Source organism: Neolamprologus multifasciatus, chromosome 3, assembly GCF_963576455.1.
Source record: "Neolamprologus multifasciatus chromosome 3, fNeoMul1.2, whole genome shotgun sequence".
NCBI classification, from domain to species: Eukaryota; Metazoa; Chordata; class Actinopteri; order Cichliformes; family Cichlidae; genus Neolamprologus; species Neolamprologus multifasciatus.
Genome location: NC_140441.1, coordinates 3,233,894 through 3,255,899, shown reverse-complemented (window position 1 = coordinate 3,255,899; position 22,006 = coordinate 3,233,894). Strand labels below are relative to the sequence as shown.

At 42.2% G+C, this 22,006-nt stretch overlaps 1 protein-coding gene and 1 long non-coding RNA gene across 2 annotated transcripts; one reads left to right on the top strand and one right to left on the bottom strand.

The window, feature by feature from the left end:
• The first annotated feature begins 1,729 nt into the window (after positions 1 to 1,729).
• LOC146521084 (uncharacterized) lies at positions 1,730 to 5,440 on the top strand. The gene is made up of 2 exons (XR_014873258.1): positions 1,730 to 5,136; positions 5,268 to 5,440. It is a non-coding gene; the product is annotated as an uncharacterized LOC146521084 (long non-coding RNA).
• A 7,639-nt stretch (positions 5,441 to 13,079) lies between these two features.
• Positions 13,080 to 15,431, bottom strand: LOC146521083 (uncharacterized). The gene is made up of 3 exons (XM_085154586.1): positions 14,549 to 15,431; positions 13,804 to 13,885; positions 13,080 to 13,633 (listed from the first exon to the last, which is right to left on the bottom strand). The coding sequence occupies exons 1-3, from the start codon at positions 14,676 to 14,678 to the stop codon at positions 13,420 to 13,422; spliced, it is 426 nt and encodes a 141-aa protein (XP_085010712.1). The 5' UTR covers positions 14,679 to 15,431; the 3' UTR covers positions 13,080 to 13,419.
• Positions 15,432 to 22,006: the final 6,575 nt, after the last annotated feature.

The following is a 22,006-nucleotide window of genomic DNA, read 5'->3' as shown; positions in this document are numbered from 1 at the left end:
CTTTAATCTCGTCTTATTTGTTACAGATGCTGCATTTTAATTTCACCTTCCTCACAGATTTTAAATTATTTTATCATCATCATCTACTGATGTCTGATTGGAGCAGGCAGCAGTGACGGGGATCATTTCTGCAGAAGAAGAAGAGTCATGTGACATGTGACCATCAGGTCAGAGTCTTCCTTCATCCTCACAACTGCTGTGCTGCTGACACTGACAGCAGGCGCTCCTCCCTGTGAGTCTGAGAAGATGAAACTTTGAGGTTGTTATTCAGAGCTCATGATGTTCAGTCTGTTTAATCAGCACTTTGTTTCTCTAACAGGAACTCAGGTCCCTCCTCTTCCTCCTGTAGATGCAGCAGGTTCACGTCCTGTCTTCACTGAGCTCTGGGATCACAGATTTATGGTTAAAGTAACAGGAAGTTAACGTGCCGTGGTCACCGAAGATATAAACGCATCACTCTGGGACTAAACGATCATGTGATGTGATGCTGAAGAAAAGTGCCCACAGCAGTGCCCACTGACCCACACCAACATCTGGGCTTCATGTTAAGCAGCTGTTACTTCTCAGTAATGTGACAAAATGTGTTATTCAATCAGTCATGAAATGTACAACAAAAATGGCAGAAATCAGAAATGCAGAGGCTAAAGGCTGCTCCTTTGGCTTCTATGTGATAAACTGTCTTCTCAGACAAAGCTGGACAAAACTTATTACAAACATGTGCAGCTAAGACGGCTGCAGAAGGGCATATAACTTAAAATCTGTTAACAACCGTCTCCATAGACCTCATTCTCCCCCATCAGTAAACACAGTGATATTCCAACCTGTTTATCAGAGGGTGGCAGCAAAAGTAAAAATTTATAAAGATTTTTTGTATAATTTTTCAGTTAACATCATAAAAACTTCCACTTACTTGTCATCTAAAGACAGTAAGGAGACCTCTTATTTGGTCATCCTTTGTTTTCACTTTCTAGCAGTACACATGAGAGGGGGATTTATGTTTATGGAAAAATCCCTTCAGTCTTCTCTTCAAAGTGATTCAGCAGAGAGGACATTCTTGTTTCCTCTGATGTGAGTTTCAGAATGATACTGATACCATCTTCATAAAAACGATCCGTCTTTCCTGCTGTGAGCTTGACAAACTCCAAGTCCAGCTTACATAGAGGAGAAAAAAGTATTAACCTTTAAAATAAAGCATAAAATCCATGAAATGAGAAGTAAAGCTGATTTGATTTTACATTCTGTCCACTCGGTAGCTGCATGGCTACAATCACACCTGACAGTATCACCTGGAAAGAAGGCTAAAACATTTCTGTTACCCACTTCCACATCAAAGTTGCCCACACAGTGAAATATTTCAATTTATTTGGAGTAGTATTTACATACAAGTCCATGATTCCCTCATTTTAACTCTGATTTGGCTCCAATCAGACCCTGAGAAACATATTAGTTTTTTAGCTGATGTTCAACTTTCCAAGAGCCATTTTTCTTATTTTGTCTGTTTGCTGTTTGTTCTGTGTGTTCACGTGTCTGCTGTTAGACTGTTTAAACGGGCCTATCAGAGCCTGTTGCCGGGCAGATTATTCATCCTTGAGCTGCGGCTGTGGAACAACCACAGCAAAAGATGTTTGCACACACAAATATAACGACTCACACTTCTTGTTCATATATCTCACTCATTCATTTGGACTTTGGTGAAATCCATTAGTTCCATTTGGAGCACATTTAGTGAGCTTTTGTACAACACAGTTAAATTTTGTCTGTTTTCCTGCTGCTGAAGGCTCCATGTGACTGCTGAGGGCTGCTGGTAGTTCTACACAGGAAGTGCTGATTGGACCAAACCCAGCACAGCCCTCTCATTGGGGGCCAATGTTTGTGTTGTTGTTAGATGATTGTTGGTATTTGTGTTGTCCTCATGTCTCACACTGCTCTGATCAGCCAGTATTTAAGTCCTCTTTGTTTCTTGTGGGTCGGCTCACTTTGATTGTGTTGAGCAGTTTGGAGTGAAGTTGTTTGACTTTAGTTCTGATCAGCTGACCTCTCTGAGGCCCTGTGTCACTTCCTGTTGGATATTTGTGCATTTTTGGTTAAATAAAAGACACTTTTTCCCAAAATGGCTGCTGTGTTCTCACGTCTGAGTGGCTCGCTCCATCACACTCGCTCACGCCCCAAAACATGAATGTGATATAAGCGTGCCCTGAAAGCTGAATACAAACATATAGAAGGTCGCAGCAGTGTGGAGAATATGAAAATGAGCTCAGACAGTCAAAGATTCTTTTCTATGGATGTTTTTCAGGAGACATTTGGTCCCTGCAGGAGTTTGAGGCTCAGACCTGAACAGTTCACCTCCTACCTGACGGACAGCGTGGACTTCAGCTCACACACACCTGTACAGGTACACAGCACACAGCCTTAAAGACGGAGCTAACAGATCGTCGCTGGGATGAAGTGTGTGCTGACGTTCCTGATCAGGCACACAGTGTATCTGAAATCCATCCTTAGAATCACATCATGAACTCTGTCCTGTTAGGAAATGTTGCTTAAAGATGAGGTGAAAGAAAAGCTGTGGCTGACTTAAGGTCTGCAGACGACACGCAGGAAGAAAAATCCACTTTAGAAGCAGTTTTTACTGCAGAGAAGCAGAGACGGTGAAGGCAGCAGGATCCCTCCTTCATCAATGTTCACAAATATCAGAGAAATGAGAAGTGTGGGATCAGCTGTTTGGAAAACAGACAGCAATGTGAGCAGATTAACGACACTGTGTCAGGATTTAGAGAGGTCACATGTGCTAGCCGGGACCTCTGATAGGTCCACAGCTTTTTCTGCTTTATATTCATAATGTTTGTGATGTTGTTGGTTTGTTCACATGTGTTATTTCTGCAGATGATCCAAACTGATTTAGTTGTGTGATAAATTTAAAGGATGTGTGGTGTTGCTGTTGAAAGAAGCTGGAAGTCCTTAAAATGTGTCTGATGTTAACAAACTGTCCCTTAATATGAAGAAAACCACATTTATGATTTTTATACATCAAAAAGAAACTGAAGGAAAAATGTGAAACATTCAAACTGAAAGAGTTTGTTTATTTCAGCTGCTGTGATTGATCACAGGTTACCATGGATACATTAAAGTGGTTATTGAGTGAGTATAAAACAGAGGATGTATTAAACTATAAGGCCTGCAGATCATTTGCTGCTCACTTCTACTTCCTCACATGTGTGACTGTGTGGAGCTGTGGGGACGGACTTTAAAACTACAAAAAGATCAATACAGGTTATTAACGAGGCCGGGTTCTCTGATCACAGTGATCCTCTGTTTCTAAAGTCCCACATGATCACATTTATGATGTGGTTTCTTTTCAAATCAGGCAAATAAAGTTTAAAGTCTGCGTGTCTCCAGACTGTGTCCACAGTGTTTCAGTGCAGCAGAGTGAATCTGATTTACTGGCAGCTTTTTGTCCTTTTACTGAACAAGAAGCTCCAACAGAGATGAAATGAAGATGTGTTTCTATCGTTGCTTCATGATGGAATAATGCTGACATCAATATAAAAATGGGACTTTTGGTTGTCGGTGATATTTGTGAGGCTCACATGTGTGAATGTTGTTGTTTGGAGGCTCAGCAGCTTTAATGAGAAGAATGGAGGCCAGGCATATATCTATATATATATGGTGTTGGCCAGAGGGGCCGATGGTGCGATATGGCAGCCTCGCTTCTGTCAGTCTGCCCCAGGGCAGCTGTGGCTACAACTGTAGCTGCCTCCACCTGTGTGTGAATGTGAGAGTGAATGAATAGTGGAATTGTAAAGCGCTTTGGGTGCCTTGAAAAGCGCTATATAAATCCAATCCATTATTATTATTATTATTATTATTATTATTATTATATCAGCACTGCTGCTGCCTGAGCCTGTTCACTCCCTGCTTGGTGTCCACACTGTGGGACACTTTGGTTCTCAGCACGTTTCTCCAAGTCCAACAAACCTTTGTGGACGGCCTTAAATGTACCCGCAGTTCTCTGGATGTTCAGAGCTGAGAGTGTAGAGCAGATCAAACATCACACCAACATCTGTGGCGCTCACCCAGACCCTCAGACATCTGCTCCCTCCAACCGGACAGCTGCAACTGATCCAGGGACTGTCTGCACCTCACAGCAAATCCAGCATGTCCAAATTAACACTGTCAGATTTGATTTCAACACTATTAAAGTGTCTATATGGGTCCACACCAGAGAGTGTTCATTTAACTCTTTTTGGAGAGTTGGTACGTTAACTCTGATTTAGTGTTAAACACCAAATCTGTCTGGAGTTGATCATTTAACACTTGGTGTTAAGAGTTTATATATTAACTCTCCAAGAGTATTTTAGTTTAACTACGTAAGAGTTATCTTCTAATTAATTCTAAAAAGCAGGAATTTTACTGTTCTGAACTTCTAGAAATTTCTTTTGGAAATAAACATTTACTAAAAAGACACAATGGTTTTTGAAAAACATTTATTCTGAACTGTGCACCACAATTTCAAAACATTTTCTAAAGATGTAACAGTGTACATGTTCTCACTTTCATTAGAGTTTTGTTTATCAAAAGGTCTGACATAGGTGAGCTGGTAAATGCAAATAACAGCATTCTCATCACTTATTTCTTCAATACAATATGCATGTCCTTCATTCATCACTTTGTGGAACTTCAACACACTTCTGCTCTCCCCTATATTCCACCTTCATATTCACAGCATATTCTGTGTGGAGATTGATTAAAAATTGATTAAAAATTAGTTGACACTAATTAATGGCACAAATCAATTGCAGCACAGTAAAAAAAGGAATCCTCTTTGAGCCATTACTTGTGTAAAGTATTTTCCCAAAAGACAAGGACACAGGCAACAGGTAATACTGAACTAAATGTAAAACCTCAACCTTTTTCTATCACGGTTGGACGGTCCTTCCGGACGACTCTGCTTGTGTGTATGTTTTCTGTGTGTTTGCTTATCCCTCTCTCCCTCCTCGGGGCTATTTACGGAAGTGTGCGCCGTGGGAGAGGCGTGTCCTGGCGACTGTCGTCATTGGGAGTCCCTCTTCGCTGTTGCCGGCCACCTGCAGCTGATTACCTGACCAGCCGTTGGTAATCATTCCTCCCGGCTAGAAAGAGGTATTTAACCTGGACTCGCTGCGACAGTCGACGTGGGATTATTACTCCGAACTGGTATAGTCCGTGCGAGCAATGTGAGCTTGTTATTCGGCGAGCGTGTGGCTAACGGTGGATTTTCCTTCTTCCTCCAGGAGGGGCGAGCGGAGAAGCGAGTTGGGGAGCACACGCACTAAGGGAGTTACAACACGGAACGCGCTGGGAGCCAGGGACGAGCACGATTGGAAAATTGCACTTTTGAGTGAATTGTTGGACTTGCCTGTCTGTTTCACTGTAAATAAACGCACTGTGTTTCTGTGAAGAAGAACCGCATCTGGGTCCCTCTTTTCCGTGACATTTTCATTTTTACCTAAACCGTGTGCACAAAACTCTGGAGGGATCTAAATGCTAATGTAGAACCAGTCAGGACGTCTGCTACTGCTGTCTGCTCGTTTTTTTATTTTATGGGAGATCGTTTTCAGGCTTCAAGTAGCACCATTATACCAACATTTACATTCTACACATTGTTTTAGGGGTATTTGACCAAAGGTTTGACTGAAAATTCACATGTAAGATTTTGTTCAAGGCTGTGGTATTTGCCTGCAAACAATACCTTTCAGCTAGCTAAAACAGAATATTATGCTATCAGCGAGCAACATGGCTAATGCCTTTCACACAGCTTTGTCTCAACTCCAAAGAGCCACAGAAGTAAAAGCTAATAACAATAATTGAAACAATCTTTGAAAACATGACTTACCAAGCATGGCAAACAACTCAAATATGTAGAGCAAAATGTTCTGAAACGGCTTCACCTCAGCTTCGATTGGAGCCTATGGTGCTGGGGGCGGAGTCTGTGAATTTACTCTATTGGTGTCATAACCCCTCTAGGAGTTCAGAGTTAAGAGGTCAAGAGTTAATGTTTCCATTGTAACACCTCCAGATTTGACATAGAAACACTCATTTTTAACACTCGATTTTAACTACTATCATTTTACACCTCAGAGTTACATTAAAAGAATGTGACTCTACTTAGAGTAAAATTAACTCTACTTTTGCAAGAAGACTACTAACACCAATATATTTAACACTTTTGAATTTGCTGTGCTCCATCATCCCTCTGATACAGAACTCCTCACAAGCTCTGCTGTATGAAGGAAACTATGGACACTATGGAAATAGTGTGACGTAAATTAGAAAGAATATCTCAGAGAATATCACTGAACAAACATAATAATACAGAAACAGTAAAATAATCCCTATAATACCAGATAATGTCCAGTTTAATCAAACATTACTATCAGACAGTAAAGGGTTAAAAACACTGCTCACATCTGGAGCTTCAAAGCAGCTGTTCAGATAAACAGTATGTTCATATGGACCTCCTCTATTCTATTCTGTGCTCAGTAACAACGAGCTGTCAGGACTGTCATCATCAGACGGATCAAACTGGCACTTTATGTCTGTGAAGAATCATTGGCTGTATGTCTGTGGAGGCTCTCAGTCCTCCAGGTCATGGTAGTCTAAGGAGCTTGGAGTCACAAAATCTCACGCCTTGGCTCTTGTGATTAAGCAGAGGATCAAAAGGGGGTACACGGCCCTCTTAGGGACCCTATCCCTATAAATATCTGGGCCTTTCTCCACCAATTGCTCTCAGAACTGAAGAAGTTTCTTGATGAAATGTCTTCAGGAAACTTAAGTAACTCCAGTGGCTTTTCATTTCAAGCTCCTCAGACTAATATAGGCTGTAGTTTTTCTTCCATGGAGCTGGAATTTATTTGATGCTGTTTCTCGGCCTCCTCTGCTCTGTGTACGTCTTTCTTCTCACTGACCATGTATCAGTAACTGTGTGTGAATATGATGATGATGCTGGTCTCTGTAGCATTTCCTCTGAGGATATCTGAGTGCTGCATGATTGAACAAATACAGTTTAATGATCGTTCTGAGTGAACATGTGACCTTCAGAGCCTGGATCAGTCCTGGACGCTTCAGCCCGATCAGTTTTATTTCCGTCTGCTTCTGGGGTCGAGCCCACATCAACTCAGAACTTTAGTTTTTTACAAAGACATCTCTGATCGTTCACTGCAGGAAGCTTCACCAAGTGCATTCTGGGTAAACTTTGAAGACTCCTGTCAGCAGATGGGACAGATGAAAGGTCTCCTTTTCACCTCCATCAGATACCAGGATCATCTTCGGCTGTGACTAAGTCATTTTTAAAAATACAATAAAATTAATAATATGAATTTACTGAGTAAGAATTATTTTATAGTTTATATGGAGGTGTACATCTCTTCATTCAGAGGTCACTGTGATTGGCTGGAGGTTGGAAGATGACATCAGCAGACAAAGACACTCACTTTGGTCAAACTGAACATTAGCTCCACCTTCCCCAGTGCTATTGGCTGTCTAAGCCCCGCCCCCTGGTCGCACATAGAAACAAACAAGTGAACACAACAGCAACACTTTCTCATCACTTCCACACGAACTTTCATCCTCGTTAACCAGCAACTTTTCACTGGATCTCTGCTTCCTGTCACATGTTTCTCTGGATGTGTGCCGTGATTAGATAAAAGCTGTCATGACTGATCTTATGCTGACCTATCAGACATCAGAACACACAGCAGTAACTGTAACTAAATGATGGACAGACTCCACAGTTCACATGTCTGAGCACCCATTGTTGGTAAGGTCACTTTTAAAATGTATTCCACTACAGATTACTGAATACATGCCCAAAATGTATTTTGTAGCGTATTCTGAATACTTTGGATCACTTAATATATTATCATGCTTTTTACAAATACATGAATGTACTATTGCTGTGTGTTTTATTACTATTACTGAAGGTTACTCATCATACCAATAGCAACTAGATGTTTAAATCTTAATATAAATGAGTAACAGTAGGTGGACATTAGGCAAGGCTGCACTTTTTGCAGCGATCTCGTATAGAAAACTGTTTCACGTGTATATAAAACAGGTCCGAGGCTTGAACCGTAGTAAAGGGACCTCTGGCTAATACGGTGGGTTCTGTGTCGGCTCGTAGCTGAAAACTAGCTTTACTTTGTTGTCTGGGTCACTTTGCTAGCAGAGACAGAGAGAGGCATTGAAAGGCTGCTCCAACAGAACTTATTGTTTCAGAAGAAAACACGAACACGGTGTACAGTCGAGTCTTAATAGCTTACTTACAACTGGGCTCGTCAGGCTCTCTTCTTGGCTGCAGTGGTTATTATTATATTTACATGCTTCCAGCTCCCGTTTCTGCTCGATGACAGCTCGTACTTTTCCTTTTTCTCCCTCCTCGCTCACAGACACATAACGGGTATGACCGTTCTCCCTGCAGCATGGACTACACTGCCCATCAGGCTACATTCTTTAGGGCGATGCCTGTAACACTCTGCCTGTTGCCTTCATATTCAATAATTTTTTGAATAATAATTTTAAAAAATATTTCTTCACGTCATCATGCAGCTGCAAGCAGAGGTGACATGGGCAGTGAGATTGAGACACAGACATTAGAGCCTCTTAATGCGTGTGTGGTGGAATTAAGGCACGACGGGACCACAGATCCATGTTTTGAGCCATCTTTATTTAATATTTGCATCACACCACCACAACCCCACACCAACCCCTGAGTCCCCGTGTTTTAACACGGCGGGCGTGGTCTGCTGTGCCGTGCAGGTGCGTCCGCACGGCACCGCAGACCACGCCCCACTACAGCGTGTTTTGTTTGGGTTTCCACCAGCGTGGAATTACCAAAAATAGAGCACAGCCTAACATATGAAACAGGTAAAGACCACCGTGTAATCCATTATTTCAACAAAGTAACTGTATTCAGAATATCACCTATTTAAACGGTAACTGTAACTGAATACATTTACTCATATTTTGTATTTTAAGTATGTAATGCCAGTACATGTATTCAGTTACTCCCCAACATTGTGAGCTCCACAGCTGCACTGACCGCACTCCTCTCTCCTCCTCTGCTCACCTCTCAGGTGGGGCAAGGAGGTGAGGAATGAGGAGGGGGGCGTGTCCTTTCAGCACAACCACCACCTGTGCAGCTGGGACCTGCTGTGAGCTCCTCCATCACCTCCATGTTTTCTACTGCACTGAATGTGTGGCAGCAGCAGGAAACAGGCCTCTGTCACCTGCAGCCACACAGGAAGTGGACACTTTTTACATGTAAGTGAAGCGCAGCAGCTTCCTCTTTCCTGGCCTTATCTCCTTATCTCCTTTCCGAATCTCCCTCAACCCCCTCGTCTCTCTGCTTTCTGACGACATTCTGTGGCCCTGAACCTAAAACAAGCTGAAGGATTTTCATTCTCTGCTGTCATCATCAGACAGATCAAACTGTCTCCTGGCCTCTGCATCCCTCTGCCCTTTCACTGTCTCCCTTTTCCTTTCTGATTGAATACCAAACATGTCCTGCCATCACAGGGCTGCCCGACACTCACGCCGATGCTTTGGGCGTCTGTTTCTCACACCAGCAGGCTGGCCTCTGGACCTGGTCGGGATCTTCCAGACCCTTCTTCAGTTTCTCACCCTTCTCTGTGCTCATGCTTGCTATGCCTTACCTGTGCCATGCATCACCTTTAACGCTCATGTTCTTTTCCCTGTAGACCAGAACTCTGCTGTGGTGACATCACTTTCTCTCTTTGGGGTCCTGCTCTAATCCTCGTCACAGCTGGGTTCAGTTCTGCTGAGACGGGCCATCGGAGTCTAACCACCAAACATCTGTCTATGTTCTGCTCATCAATAACTTGTCTTCATTCTTTCTATTGATCTGTCCTTACTGAAACGACTCCACCCTGATGACTCCAACTGTGGCTCAGCAGGTAGAGCGGGTCGTCTGCTGACTCCTCCCACTGGCGTGTCAGTCTCGTACCAGAAGAAGCTTTGAAAACAAAAATTAAAAAATGTTGAGCAACAAGTGTCACAGCTTTTTGAATGTATCAACTTCTTTAAAACATTTGGGAAACCGTCGAGCTTTAAGTTGCATTTAGTCGACACAAAGTTCCCACAGTGACAAATATGAGGTCGATGACCCCCTACGAGCAAACACTTAACTTAATCATTCAGACTTTTAAGTTTAACTGGTTACTTCTCTTCATAATGTTTAATGAATCTTAATGTTTCTGAGCTCCAGTTGGCACAGCTCTCTCTTCTTCTATTCACAATATGAGCTCAGATTGTTCCAGTCACGGTTCTCCTCTCACAGTGAGTTAACCTGACTTCACAGTTACAGTCGTCGCCCCACAAACTAAACACACACACACACACACACACTCACACACACACACACACACACACACACACACACACACACACACACTCCCACACACACACACACACACACACCAAACAACTGTGATGCCTGGTTGATCACAAACAGGTTTTCAGGGTTAAAATATTGCCTGAAAAAATGCTGTGGTTTGGTTTATCTCTCGATCTGTGTCAGGTGGGTGGAGCCTGTGTGATGGGGGACGTTTCAGATGCAGCGGAGCATTTTAAAGTGAAGGTTTAGAGGTTTCAAGGCAAGGCAACAGAAAACAGTGATTAGCACTGACGACGTGTTTGTGCAGCAGTGTGGTTGACAGCAAGGAGCCGTGACCGTCACACAAACTGTGCTATCAGCTGAAGGTTCACAGTGTGAGATGTTCAAATATGTGATAAACACGATAAAGTGTAACACGATCCAGCTACAGTCTCACAGCCACCCTCTGCCTCGTGTTTGTGCTAGCACAGTTTCTGTTTAGAGGCTTAGAGGTGAAAGGTCAGAGAGCGAGCTGCTGCTAATGTTAAAGCTCCCAGTTTCAGCATCGCTGCAAACAAGTTATTATAGAAGGATCACCTTGAATCTGCAGCACAAAGATGCTAATCAGCTTCATCTGCGTGTGCCAGCTGAGACTGTGTGAAGCTTCCAGGGAGATGTGTGTGAAACCCACCAGAGTGTGGACCCTCAGTCTGACACAGCAGAGTCACAGCAGGCCTACTGTCAGCAGCAGTGTTTGTGCCGCTGTGACACGTTTGATGCAAACATGTTTTCAGACAGAAAAAGAAAGGAGCTCGGAAAAGTGAAAGAGGAGGTGCATCTTAACTGCTCCTCTGGGCTGCACTTCGATGGAACCAGTTCTTTCACTGAGACTGTGAAAAGGCCCGGTGACAGAAACACTGGCTATGTGGTCTGCAGAGCGCCTGTCCATCTGCCTGAGGTTAGTAAAAGTGTTTAATACGGTAGTCCTTTATTGATACCTGTGCTAATATGCTAAACTATCGTTTATAGACTGCTAACATGGATGTGCTATGTTATCAATGAATGTTGTTGGTGTTTACTGATAGCAAACTGTGGTATGGAGACGACTGTTTATAATATTTCTAGTGATACTCGAAAGGTCTCATCAAGTCCTGATTTAATTCAATTTATGCTGTTATCAGTGTTTGCAATGATAGCATGGCTGTGGTGTCATATCAATGTATACGCTCGGTGTTTGCTGATATCAAACTGTAGCATTAGGACCATTGTGGGTTAACCTTTGTAGTGATACTCACTCCTTTTTATTTAGACCTGGTTTAATTCTGGTATAGTTGAATATTTGTATATAATCCTCGCAGCTGTCAGACTCTATAACAGGGGTCACCAGCCTTTCTTTAAACTGAGAGCTAGATAAAACTGTGAACAGTTTGGTTCATTTTTAGTTATATGGTTCTATCCAGCATATTCTATCTTGATAAGCTGTCTTATCACAGGTTAATTTGTCAAAAATATTAACAATGATTTAAGCAAGGAAAGGGCTACATGTCAACATACAACTCTTTATTTCTATTAATGTCTTACTTCCTACCTGATTGACATGTTTAGGAATTATGAGTGATTGGCTCACTGTAGTTGTAAAAGTTGCTACCAATCAAATTATGATATGTTAAAGTTAAAACAAAACACAACTGACTGTTTTATATTATATCTAATATACATTTTGTAAATATCCTTATAATTACAAAATGTTTTATGTAAGATTTATGTTTTGTGATTTAAATCTGACATCACAAAAGTATTTTGGAATTTGAATAATGTATTTTGTAACTGCAGTACACATAATACTAATTTTGAACAATTTTGTCCAGGTTCCTTGCCACTGGGGACTCCTTCAGGACCATCACGTTCAGTTTCAGAGTCAGTGTGTCCACGGTGTGCCAGATCACCCCCCAGGTAGCGACGGCCATCTGGGACTGTCTACTGGACGACTTCATGGCTGTGCCTTCACCTGGAGACTGGCGGTCCATCACAGAGGGATTACAGGAGCGCTGGAACTTCCCTCTCTGCTGTGCAGCTCTGGATGGGAAGCACGTACAGACAAAGGCACCCCATATTGTCATGGTCCTGGGTCGGTGACCCAGCGCTTTGAGTTTGTTATTAGTATTTTCTAGTTTATTCTGTTTTGTATTGGTGGTTGGGGTTTGGTTGTGTTTATTTTCCCTACCTGCGTCTCCCTCGGTGCTCTGTTCATGTCCTCGTGTTGTTATGTAAAAGAGTCTGTGTGTTTCCTGTTTTACTTTGTAGGGTTGTGTCTCGTTATGTCCATTAGTTCCAGCTGTGTCCCCGCCTGTCTGCCATTACCCGATTACCCTGTGTGTGTGTATATATAGTGGGTGTCGGTCTGTGTTCGTTGTCGGCTCGTCTGTGTTTCATGGTGTCTGTTCCTCGTCTGTGTCTCTCTGCCTCCCACCCCATTTGTATGATCCGGTTGTTATTTAGCTCACCCAGTTTAGGTTTATGTTCTGTCCTGCCCTCAGTTCTGTTATGTGTGCACTGTAAATTAAACCCTCACTCTTATCATCATATCGGCTGTCTGCATTTTGGGTCCTCCGTTTCCTCCACACCACACGGCTCACCCCGCCAGCCGTGACACATATATCATATAGGAGACACACACATTGATATACACTAAATTTTGCCCAGATTTATGCACCTGCTTGATTTTGTTTAAACAATTATTGCACACTTTTTGTAAATCCAGTAAACTTCTTTTCACTTCTCAAGTATCACTGTGTGTGTCTCCCGTATGATATATTTAGCTGACATTTTTTATTGTAACAACCAACAATTTATACAGGAAAATAATGGCTATTAACAAGGTTGCACAAACTTTTGCATCCCACTATATTAGTATATTTTGTCATTAGTATAATATGAAATAAATTCTACATGTGTCATGTCGTGTGCCAACATTTGCTGTGTAGTAGAACTGAGACATTAGTCATTATAAAAATTTATTTGAAATAATATTAAAATTCTCAAACAGAAAAACATTAAACATAAATATATAAAATATAAGTATTTACAGAGAGACAGGAATAAAAAGGACCCAGCTGCTCTCCAGAGCAGGAACAAGGCTGAGGAGGAAATGCTCCATTGGAGACTGGTGTGGCCTCTTTAGGGACTCCAGGATGGCCAGCTCCACCACCGATGGACCGTCCTGGGACCCGTCCCTCATCTTCCTCGGAGCTGTCCTCCTCTGTGGGCCTGTAAAACAGCACAAAACACAAAGAAATGAGAAGGCTGCTACTAGATTTTAATTTCAACATTGAAAAAACAAAAACAGGATCTAATCAGATTGGTTGTAGATTTTTTAGTAAAGGTGATCACAAGGGAATCCCACAGATTAAAAAGCTGTCAGTGCTTGCTGTACATACCTGTGGGTGCAGCAGCAGGAGCTCAGGGACTGGGGAGCCAGGAGAAGCAACAGGGGATGCTCTGCTGCAGAATCAGTTGGTTCTATCAAGACAATATTAAATGTTAACAGGTTGAAAACAATAATCATAGAGAAAGTATATACAGTGGTCCCTCATTTATTGCAGCAGGAGTTCTCAGAATAACTAGCCCCTCGCCACGCACTTTATACACTTTTCCCCCACAAACATGAACATTAGTCACAGTTCACACAAGTTGATTCTCAAAGTGCAAACCTTTGCAGATTGCAAAACGTAAAAGTATTATTATGCCGCCTTTTGTCTTCATCTGCCTGCCACTTTCGTGCGCCTTTTTCCCTCGCAGTGCAGGTGTGTATTTCCGAATGAAGGTCATAGTCATGAGTGTTTTTGTGCTGTTTTTTCTATTGGACGTGATGGTTATAAAAACCAAACATGATAAATTTGCAGAGCGCAGGAGACACGGCACGGGGGAGATTTGTCAATCAGGCTGCAGAATGCAATGCTGTAGTGTGCAATAAAAAATCAGTGAAAAAGCGAAGCAGTGATGGATGAACAGCGGGACCACTGTGTGCTGTTTATTAATAAACAAAATATATTCCTATATGACAACATGCATAAAAGCAGAACGGTATTTGTACGTCAGTGGGAAAATAGCGGTGGCTTGCTAGCTTTTGTGCGGCTTCCCCGGGTCAGTGAAAACTTTCAAAAGAGAAATGAATGAACTTACCAGGTTGCCCGATCTCTTCACATATCTTCCTCCAAGCTCGGTCCTTTATATTCCTGTCTTGGTACAGAAAGCAGCTGGTGTCGTACAGCTCCGGGTTGTTTGCTACGGCGTTGATTAGCCTTTCCTCCATACTGAATGAAGTATGAAGGGCTTTGGCTGGATCTGCCCATTTGACCTAGGTCAGAGCCATGTCACCAGGCTCCTGATTGGTTGTCGCAGCGCGATTTGACGCTGGAGTTCAGATTTTTCCAACTCGAGCGTAGACGTGAAACACGCGTATGCACAAAATGCAACACAAAAACTCACACGCGTGGTTTTGTTTTCGAGTCAAACACGCAAGACGCGCTACACTGACTCGTGTTTTGGCGTTTTCGCGACGCAAATCTGCTTCCGAATTTTCGCGGGACCCGCAATCGCGGGTCATTGCGCTTTTCCATTGACTTTACATGTAAACCTGAAGCTCTGTTCGCGTCCATCCCGTTCGGTGTGAACACACCGTTACACCTTGATGGTCATGTGACCACAGAAGTATTCAGGGAGTCGGCATTTCTCAGACTAAACATCAGCGAACAAACAAAGAAAAGAAGTTTTGGTTTAATCGCTGAATCTTATCACAGAATCTCGGCTCCTTTTATCTCTCTGGGCTGGTGAGGGCGCACCAAACATCAGCTTCCAAAGAATTCACTGCCTCCTAAAAACTGTTTCAAAAAAGAGAAAAAAATCAGGGACAAAGCTGAGGTCAAAGGTCAGAGATAAGGAAATAAGCGAAGATGCAGTGAGCTGGAAAACTTGTGACCAGCACTGACGTTATTGGACTTACTGCTCCATAAATCTGTTTGGTCCTCGTTTCCAAAAGAAAACAGCTTATTAAATAAAATCTCATGAAATCATATCACTTCTATTCAATGTTTGTTATTTTTTAAGTATTTATTTATATTTATGAAGGAAAACTTCAGTGATGTCCACCAGTAAAATGCTTTTATGTGTATTTAGCTGTGAGTGCAGACAGACCTGCAGGCTCGTATTTGTGGACATGGTACTCTGCTGATTCTGAAATATTGTTGCACTGCTTGCCTTAGAAAAGAAGCCGCACACATACAGCTCAGTGCTGGTGGTGAAGGGCTGATGGATGACCTCATGTAAACAGAAAGGAGGTGGCACCATGCAGAAACCCTTTGAACTGCAGGGTGGTGGGGGACGAGCAGCGACACAAAGACACAGAGTGCAGACGTGATAGTGACGTTCCTGCCATTCCCTCTGACACAGGCCCCGCCCTGCTGGGTACGGAGCAGCCAGATCTCCTGGGATTCATTCAGAGCAGAGGAATATTTAATGACTGCATTTAAAAGATGCTCTCTCCCACCACGCCACAGCCATCACTCGCGTTGTAAAGACACTTCAGCCAAAGTGACCTGTTTTATCCTCGTAGGATTGAGCTCTTAAAGCAGCAACTGTCAACTGCTTAATCAATGACAAAAAGAAATAAGTCAAATATTTTCATTTTGAATCTTCTTTCTGTAAAGCTGTCCATGTGCTGCTCACACTTCTGCAGCTGCAGCTTGTATTTATGAGCGAGGGCTGGGGCGTGAGCGGGATTTCCCAGCTGGCTGCTTGTTTTTGAACACAGCACAGAGGAGCAGATGGAGGCATTTAGAAATATTACCAAAGCAGTCAGGCTGGTCTTCTTTTGAATTTGATCTCAGTGTGAATAAAAGTGATGGAGTAGTTTTGTTGTTAGGATTGAAAAATGATTCAATTGTTTATAAAATATTTAAATGAAGCTATTTCATTATTGTATTTATACACAATGCAAATGTGCTCATAAACGAGTTGGTGCTCTGTGTTTGAGGGTTTAAAGCTTCGTCCAGCGTTACTGTCTGGATTTGAAATGTTGCAGGATGACGTCGAGTGCAGAGGGTTTGCAGCAATGCTCACACAGACACATAATAATTCTTACAATAGTCTCTGGGTCAGGACGTCCGAACAACATATCCTGAACTACACTGTAGATCTAATGGAGGCCATGGAGGGAGATGTTTTTGTTTTCTGTCTCTTACAGAAGAAGGAGCAGAAACCAGGCGAGGTCAGACTGAACGGGGAGGATTCACAGCAGACTGTTTGGTTCTGGGAGAAGACGGCCATAATAATCTTTGTTACTGTCACATGAGCTGTACGGCCCAATGAGGGTCATCCTTGGTGTGAGGCAGACTGTTGTGTCACACTGCGGTCCAGTGCTGTAAACTTGTCATTTCAACTGCTGCAGCAAATTAAATCTTTTTAAACGACAGATATTTCTCCTGAATTCCTTCTGGAAAAATTGAATTTGACATTGTCCATCTTAAGCATGGCGCTCTGAAGGAATCTGCACCTAATGTCACCATACTGTATCTCAGCCACTGCCTCTAATTATCTCACAATCACGCTTTGATCTGCAGACACGATTCATCGTACTACAAAATAACCACGGCGAATAGTTCATCACAGGCTGAAGCGATGCTGGAGTTGAAGTCCCTCTGTCCTCTCACAGTCAGTCAGGCTCTGTGGGAGCTGCTGACAGCTTCCTCTCCAGCATCAGGCTAACAGTCAGCTGCTGCCTGAGCCTGCAGACCGGTCAACACTTCAACGCTCAGAAGTCGGTGGATATGTTCCCAACAGTCAGGTCTGTCCACGCCTGCTCTCACGCAGGGAACTCCAGGCTTTGTGTGAAAGACGGAGGCAGTGTTTCCTTAGCGTTGCAGTAACTGCACCTCTAAATAAACAAGCCCACTCTGGTGAGAGATGGATGGGTTTCTGGTCTCCAACACAACAATGTTCATGCTGTAGCGACACGTTACTGCTGCGTCAGCGTCCCCTCGCTTCCCTCTCGTCAGTTTCAAAACACCAGGCTGGAAGCTTTAAGATGGGACTGTGTGAGTCACTGGAGGCTTCATCCATCTTCTACATACAGCCTGTGCTCCTTGTTTTCATATAAATGTGCTCTTACTCCAGTCCACCATCTACAACCACCGTGTACTATAGTGAACTCTGCTGCAGGGTCATGTGTGCTGATCTGAAAACCGTCTGTTCCTCTTTCCTCATTTTGACTCTGATTTGAATATCACAGCATCTTTACACATCTGTGCTCCAGATGTTTCTACATTTTTATGAATATTAAATATTTGGGAAGCGTTTTTATTCCTAAGAAGCAAATTAAAAGTCTGTTATTCACCTCGGCACTCGTGGTTGTGAGATCAGGAAATCCAAAGCGTCCAATCAGGTTCCCACAGTTCATTCCTGGTTGTTTGCCTTTACCTGCTCTCACAAACTAAACACTGTGTTTATATAACCTGTCCTGTCTGACAGCTTTTCACATCTGAATTATGATCTGAATGTTCTGTTGGAACAAACATGTTTGTCTTTGCAAGACCAGAAACTCTCTACAGGCTCCTGTTGGTGCTGTTTATCTCTTTATTTATTCATTTCTATTATTATTATTTACATTATTACTCACAGCACATGTGCAACATAACACTGTGAGAGCTGACAGGCTGAAAACAGGAAACTCTTTGTGACACTGTGATAAATGAAGCCACAGCTTCAATGACATGTTGCTCTTATTTTACACTTTGTTTGGAATCATCTGGATTACAGACATTTTTAAATCAATCTAAACTCTGTGTTTTATTTAAGTAAAGTAAGTAAAGTTTTATTTGTATAGCACCTTTCAAGACAAAAATCACAAAGTGCTTCACAGAAAAGCTAAAACATAAAAGCAGAAATGAACCAAAAGCAAGTTTAAAAAGATTTTAGCTGCTTGTTAAATGAAACCACTGAGTCCACAGATCTCCGGCTCAAAGGAGTCCAGAGTCTGGGGGCCACAGTTACAAACGCTCTATCGCCTTTGAAACAACTTTAACTTCAACAACATGAAGAAAAAACGTTTGTTTGTCAGATTTGACACTTTCTAAAAGTTCATTGTTCAGCTGTTAAATTAAAGTGTGATCATCAAAAACATGGTTCAGCTTTCAGTGAGTCACATTCAGTGTGTGCAGCCAAACATGATGGCAGACTGCCACAGATCACTTCTGAGGAAAGAGGAGGCGTTCAGCTTCCTCATAGTTTCACACCTGCATGAAATCTTCCCGTGTGTCTGTGATACTGCGTGATGCTGACAGACTGTAACGTCAGTGAGTCTGTGAGCATCTCTGTCACCTACAGCTTTCCCTGTGGAGCTCATTTCAAATGCTCAGGTTTACACTCAGGAACAGGAAATGCTGCGTCTGCAGTTTGTCTCCTTCAAACTAAAGTGTCTCAGACACATGCAGCACGTGAGCACAAAGTTGTTTTTGGTCACGTGGTGGGAACGAGGAGCTCTCAGTGAGTTTGGAGCTGAAACATCTTTGACTCCCAGAGTTCAACTGTGAAAGTGAAACAAGCAAACGTGGATATTTAGGAGCCTCAGACGGTGTGATGATGATCATGAACCCAGGAAACAAAGAGAGAAAAGAACAGATTGGAGATCAGAGCTGAACACACACTTTTTTAAAAGCATGCAGGAGCCGTGAGGACGAGCACAGATTCATTCATTCATATCTGCTCTGTAATCTGAACTCTCTCTCTTTCTAATCTCATGTCTGAAGGTGAGAAGGACACCGTCTCCCTAACAGAAAAGCTTCTCCACCCACACAGCTGAAGAAGATATTTACAGTGTGTGCAATGGCATCACTCTTCCACACACAGACAATCACTTGTTGATGCAGCGTGGTCCAGCTGGGAGTAAGGAGGTAGGAAAGCTGAGCCAGTGTTCCCGCTTTAAAGAAGGCACCTTCAGCCAATCACTGACTCCACCCACAACTCAGCATAGTGACAAATACTCAGCACAGGCTAAACAGCTCCACCCTCAGGCCAACATGGAGAAAAACATTCACACTGAAACAAGACAAATGATGATCTGGGTTATTAGTATGATGTGTTATTAGTATGATGTGTTATTAGTATGATGTGTTATTAGTATGATGTTATTAGTATGATGGTATGATAAACCATTAGCATGGTTTATCATACCATCATACTAATTGGTAGGCTCAACTTCACAACAAAAGAAAAATCATCAGCTAGATTCACTCCAAACCAACCATTAGCTGCACAACACACAACATAAGCCTAATATGTTATTAGCTATGAGTTTAATCCACAGGTCTGTGCTTCACACTCATTTAGGCCACACACCCATTTTATTCAGTTTTCCTTTTTCCCTTCATCATAAAACATGTGACATGTTGTCATGCACTTCACAAAAGAAGTTTGTTCTGACGTATTCAGAGTTGTGTATCTAGGTACAGGATACACTCACACATCAAAACAGGAAACTCAGTGTTTTAGAGTCTCCACTCTAACAAACTCCAACACATCCCATTCACTCATGCTAGAATTCAGTCACCTTTCCTCAATCTAAGAACGATCATCTAATTTGCATATCAGCTATTAACCCACTAAGATGACAGGACAACAGAAATGCATGTTCAAAATGTTATCACAAAAATAGAATTTCCCTCATATAGTAAATTACTTGTGCTGCATCAATCAAGCAGAAAGCATCTCCCAATTTACTATATTAACAACTAAATTTATTGTCTGATCACTGGGTGGTCAAACCAGAATCTTTTTTCCCACAGAAGTTAAACTGTTGTCCTGCAACCTAGAGAGTCAATTTTTTTAAATTATTGGATAAATTCAGCATTTGATAACAAGTGTCTGTTAAATTCACACTATTTTAACACTGATGAGAGATAACAAGCTAATTTTCATTGCATGTGTTTGTGTTATTAGGCAGGTTTAATGCACGTCTGTGGAGCTGCATCTCCAGCAGGGCATGTTCTTAAAGCTGCCTTTCCTACACATTTCTCTGCTATTATTTAATCATTTGTAACTGATGTGCTATGAGTCCACTGATCTTTGCATCACACTAAGTGACTTGGACAAGATGGTAAACAGACTCACATGCTCAAGATGTTGTCTAATCTTCATGAGCTCTCTTGTGTTTGGAAGTGTTAGTAGGGTTAATGCATGTTCTGCTTGTGTGTGTGTGATTTTGTATGTTTCTTTTTGCAGTGTTTCAGACTCCTTCACAATTTTCCCACTTAAGCAGTCAGTTTTGTTTTCCCCAGGTTTGCTAACCCAAATTTTGATTTCCCATATTAAAAACAAAATTCCTATGTGTTCTCACCACTCCTCTCACTCTGTTGTCCTCTCCCACTTCAACAGTCCAATAGCAGGCAGTTGTCCTTCAGCTTTGTCCTGTGTTTCACTGTCTCTTCTTGCCATTTTACTCCAAAGGTGGCAAATGTCAAACTCCATCAGTCTCCTCAGTTCTCCTCAAATGTTCTTGTCACATGCACAGTGAATTTGCAGCTTGTTGGAAACACAGTGCCATTCATTCAATCAGGCAGGATGATGGGTTTGCTCTTCTTCTCTGATGCTGTTTGTCCACACTGCTGCTGCTTGCTGGGACTCTTTGCTCAGGACTTTGCTGCTGTCTCTTTATCTGCCATGTCATTGCTCTTTGGAGCTGCATTCCTTGTCTTCAGGGAGGAGTGAGAGCTCGCTTGTGAGTTTGAGAGACACATGGAGCTGTAAATAAGTTAGCCAGAAACTTGGCCTGAATGTTTCTAATGATGTTAAACTATAACTTTCTTCCGACCGCTGCATGTGGAAAATTGATTCAGGTCTGCTTTTCACCTGAAAGTGACAAACTAAGACATTTTCATTATTATTATCACTGCTTAATCAACACACATCTCTCTCTCTCTGTTTTTGTGAACAGTCCTTTCTTAAAAGCAGAAAATGAGATTGTAGTTACTCTTGGCTGAGCAACACAAAACCTTTTTCCTATGATTATTTTTCATCTACAATGTAAATTTTGTCTCTTTTTTACTCTTTTTTTTTTTTTTTTTTAATAGCTGGTGACCTGCAGAATCACCGCTCTCACAATCAGAGGCAATTACTTTTACACAGCGCACAAAGACACTGTGACGTCAGACACATTCACACTCACTTTTTTCATCTGCGTAAATAAATCATTTGGCCAATGGCATGTGCTATCGTGATCCATAAATATGATCACAAGTTTATTTAACTATTTTTCAACCCACCAAAACAAATAAACAAAAACATGATGCTATGAACTCTCTACACACATGAGTCAAGATGCAGGAAAACTGCTCATGGAAACTCTGCACACTCCAGTTATCACAGTTATCATAATTCTGTTTCCCTCTCTTTGATGAGTTCTCAGCCAGCTCCTGATCTGATAATGTGTAGCTTGCTCATCAGCTCAGAAGAGACCACAACGCAACCTCACACAGTGGTTGCGTGCTTTGCCCACAGTGGCAAAGACTTGCACTTTCATATTCAATTCAGCTTCTCCGTCATGTAGTTTTCAGCTGTTTCATACAGGGTTCAGCATATTAGTTGTTATTA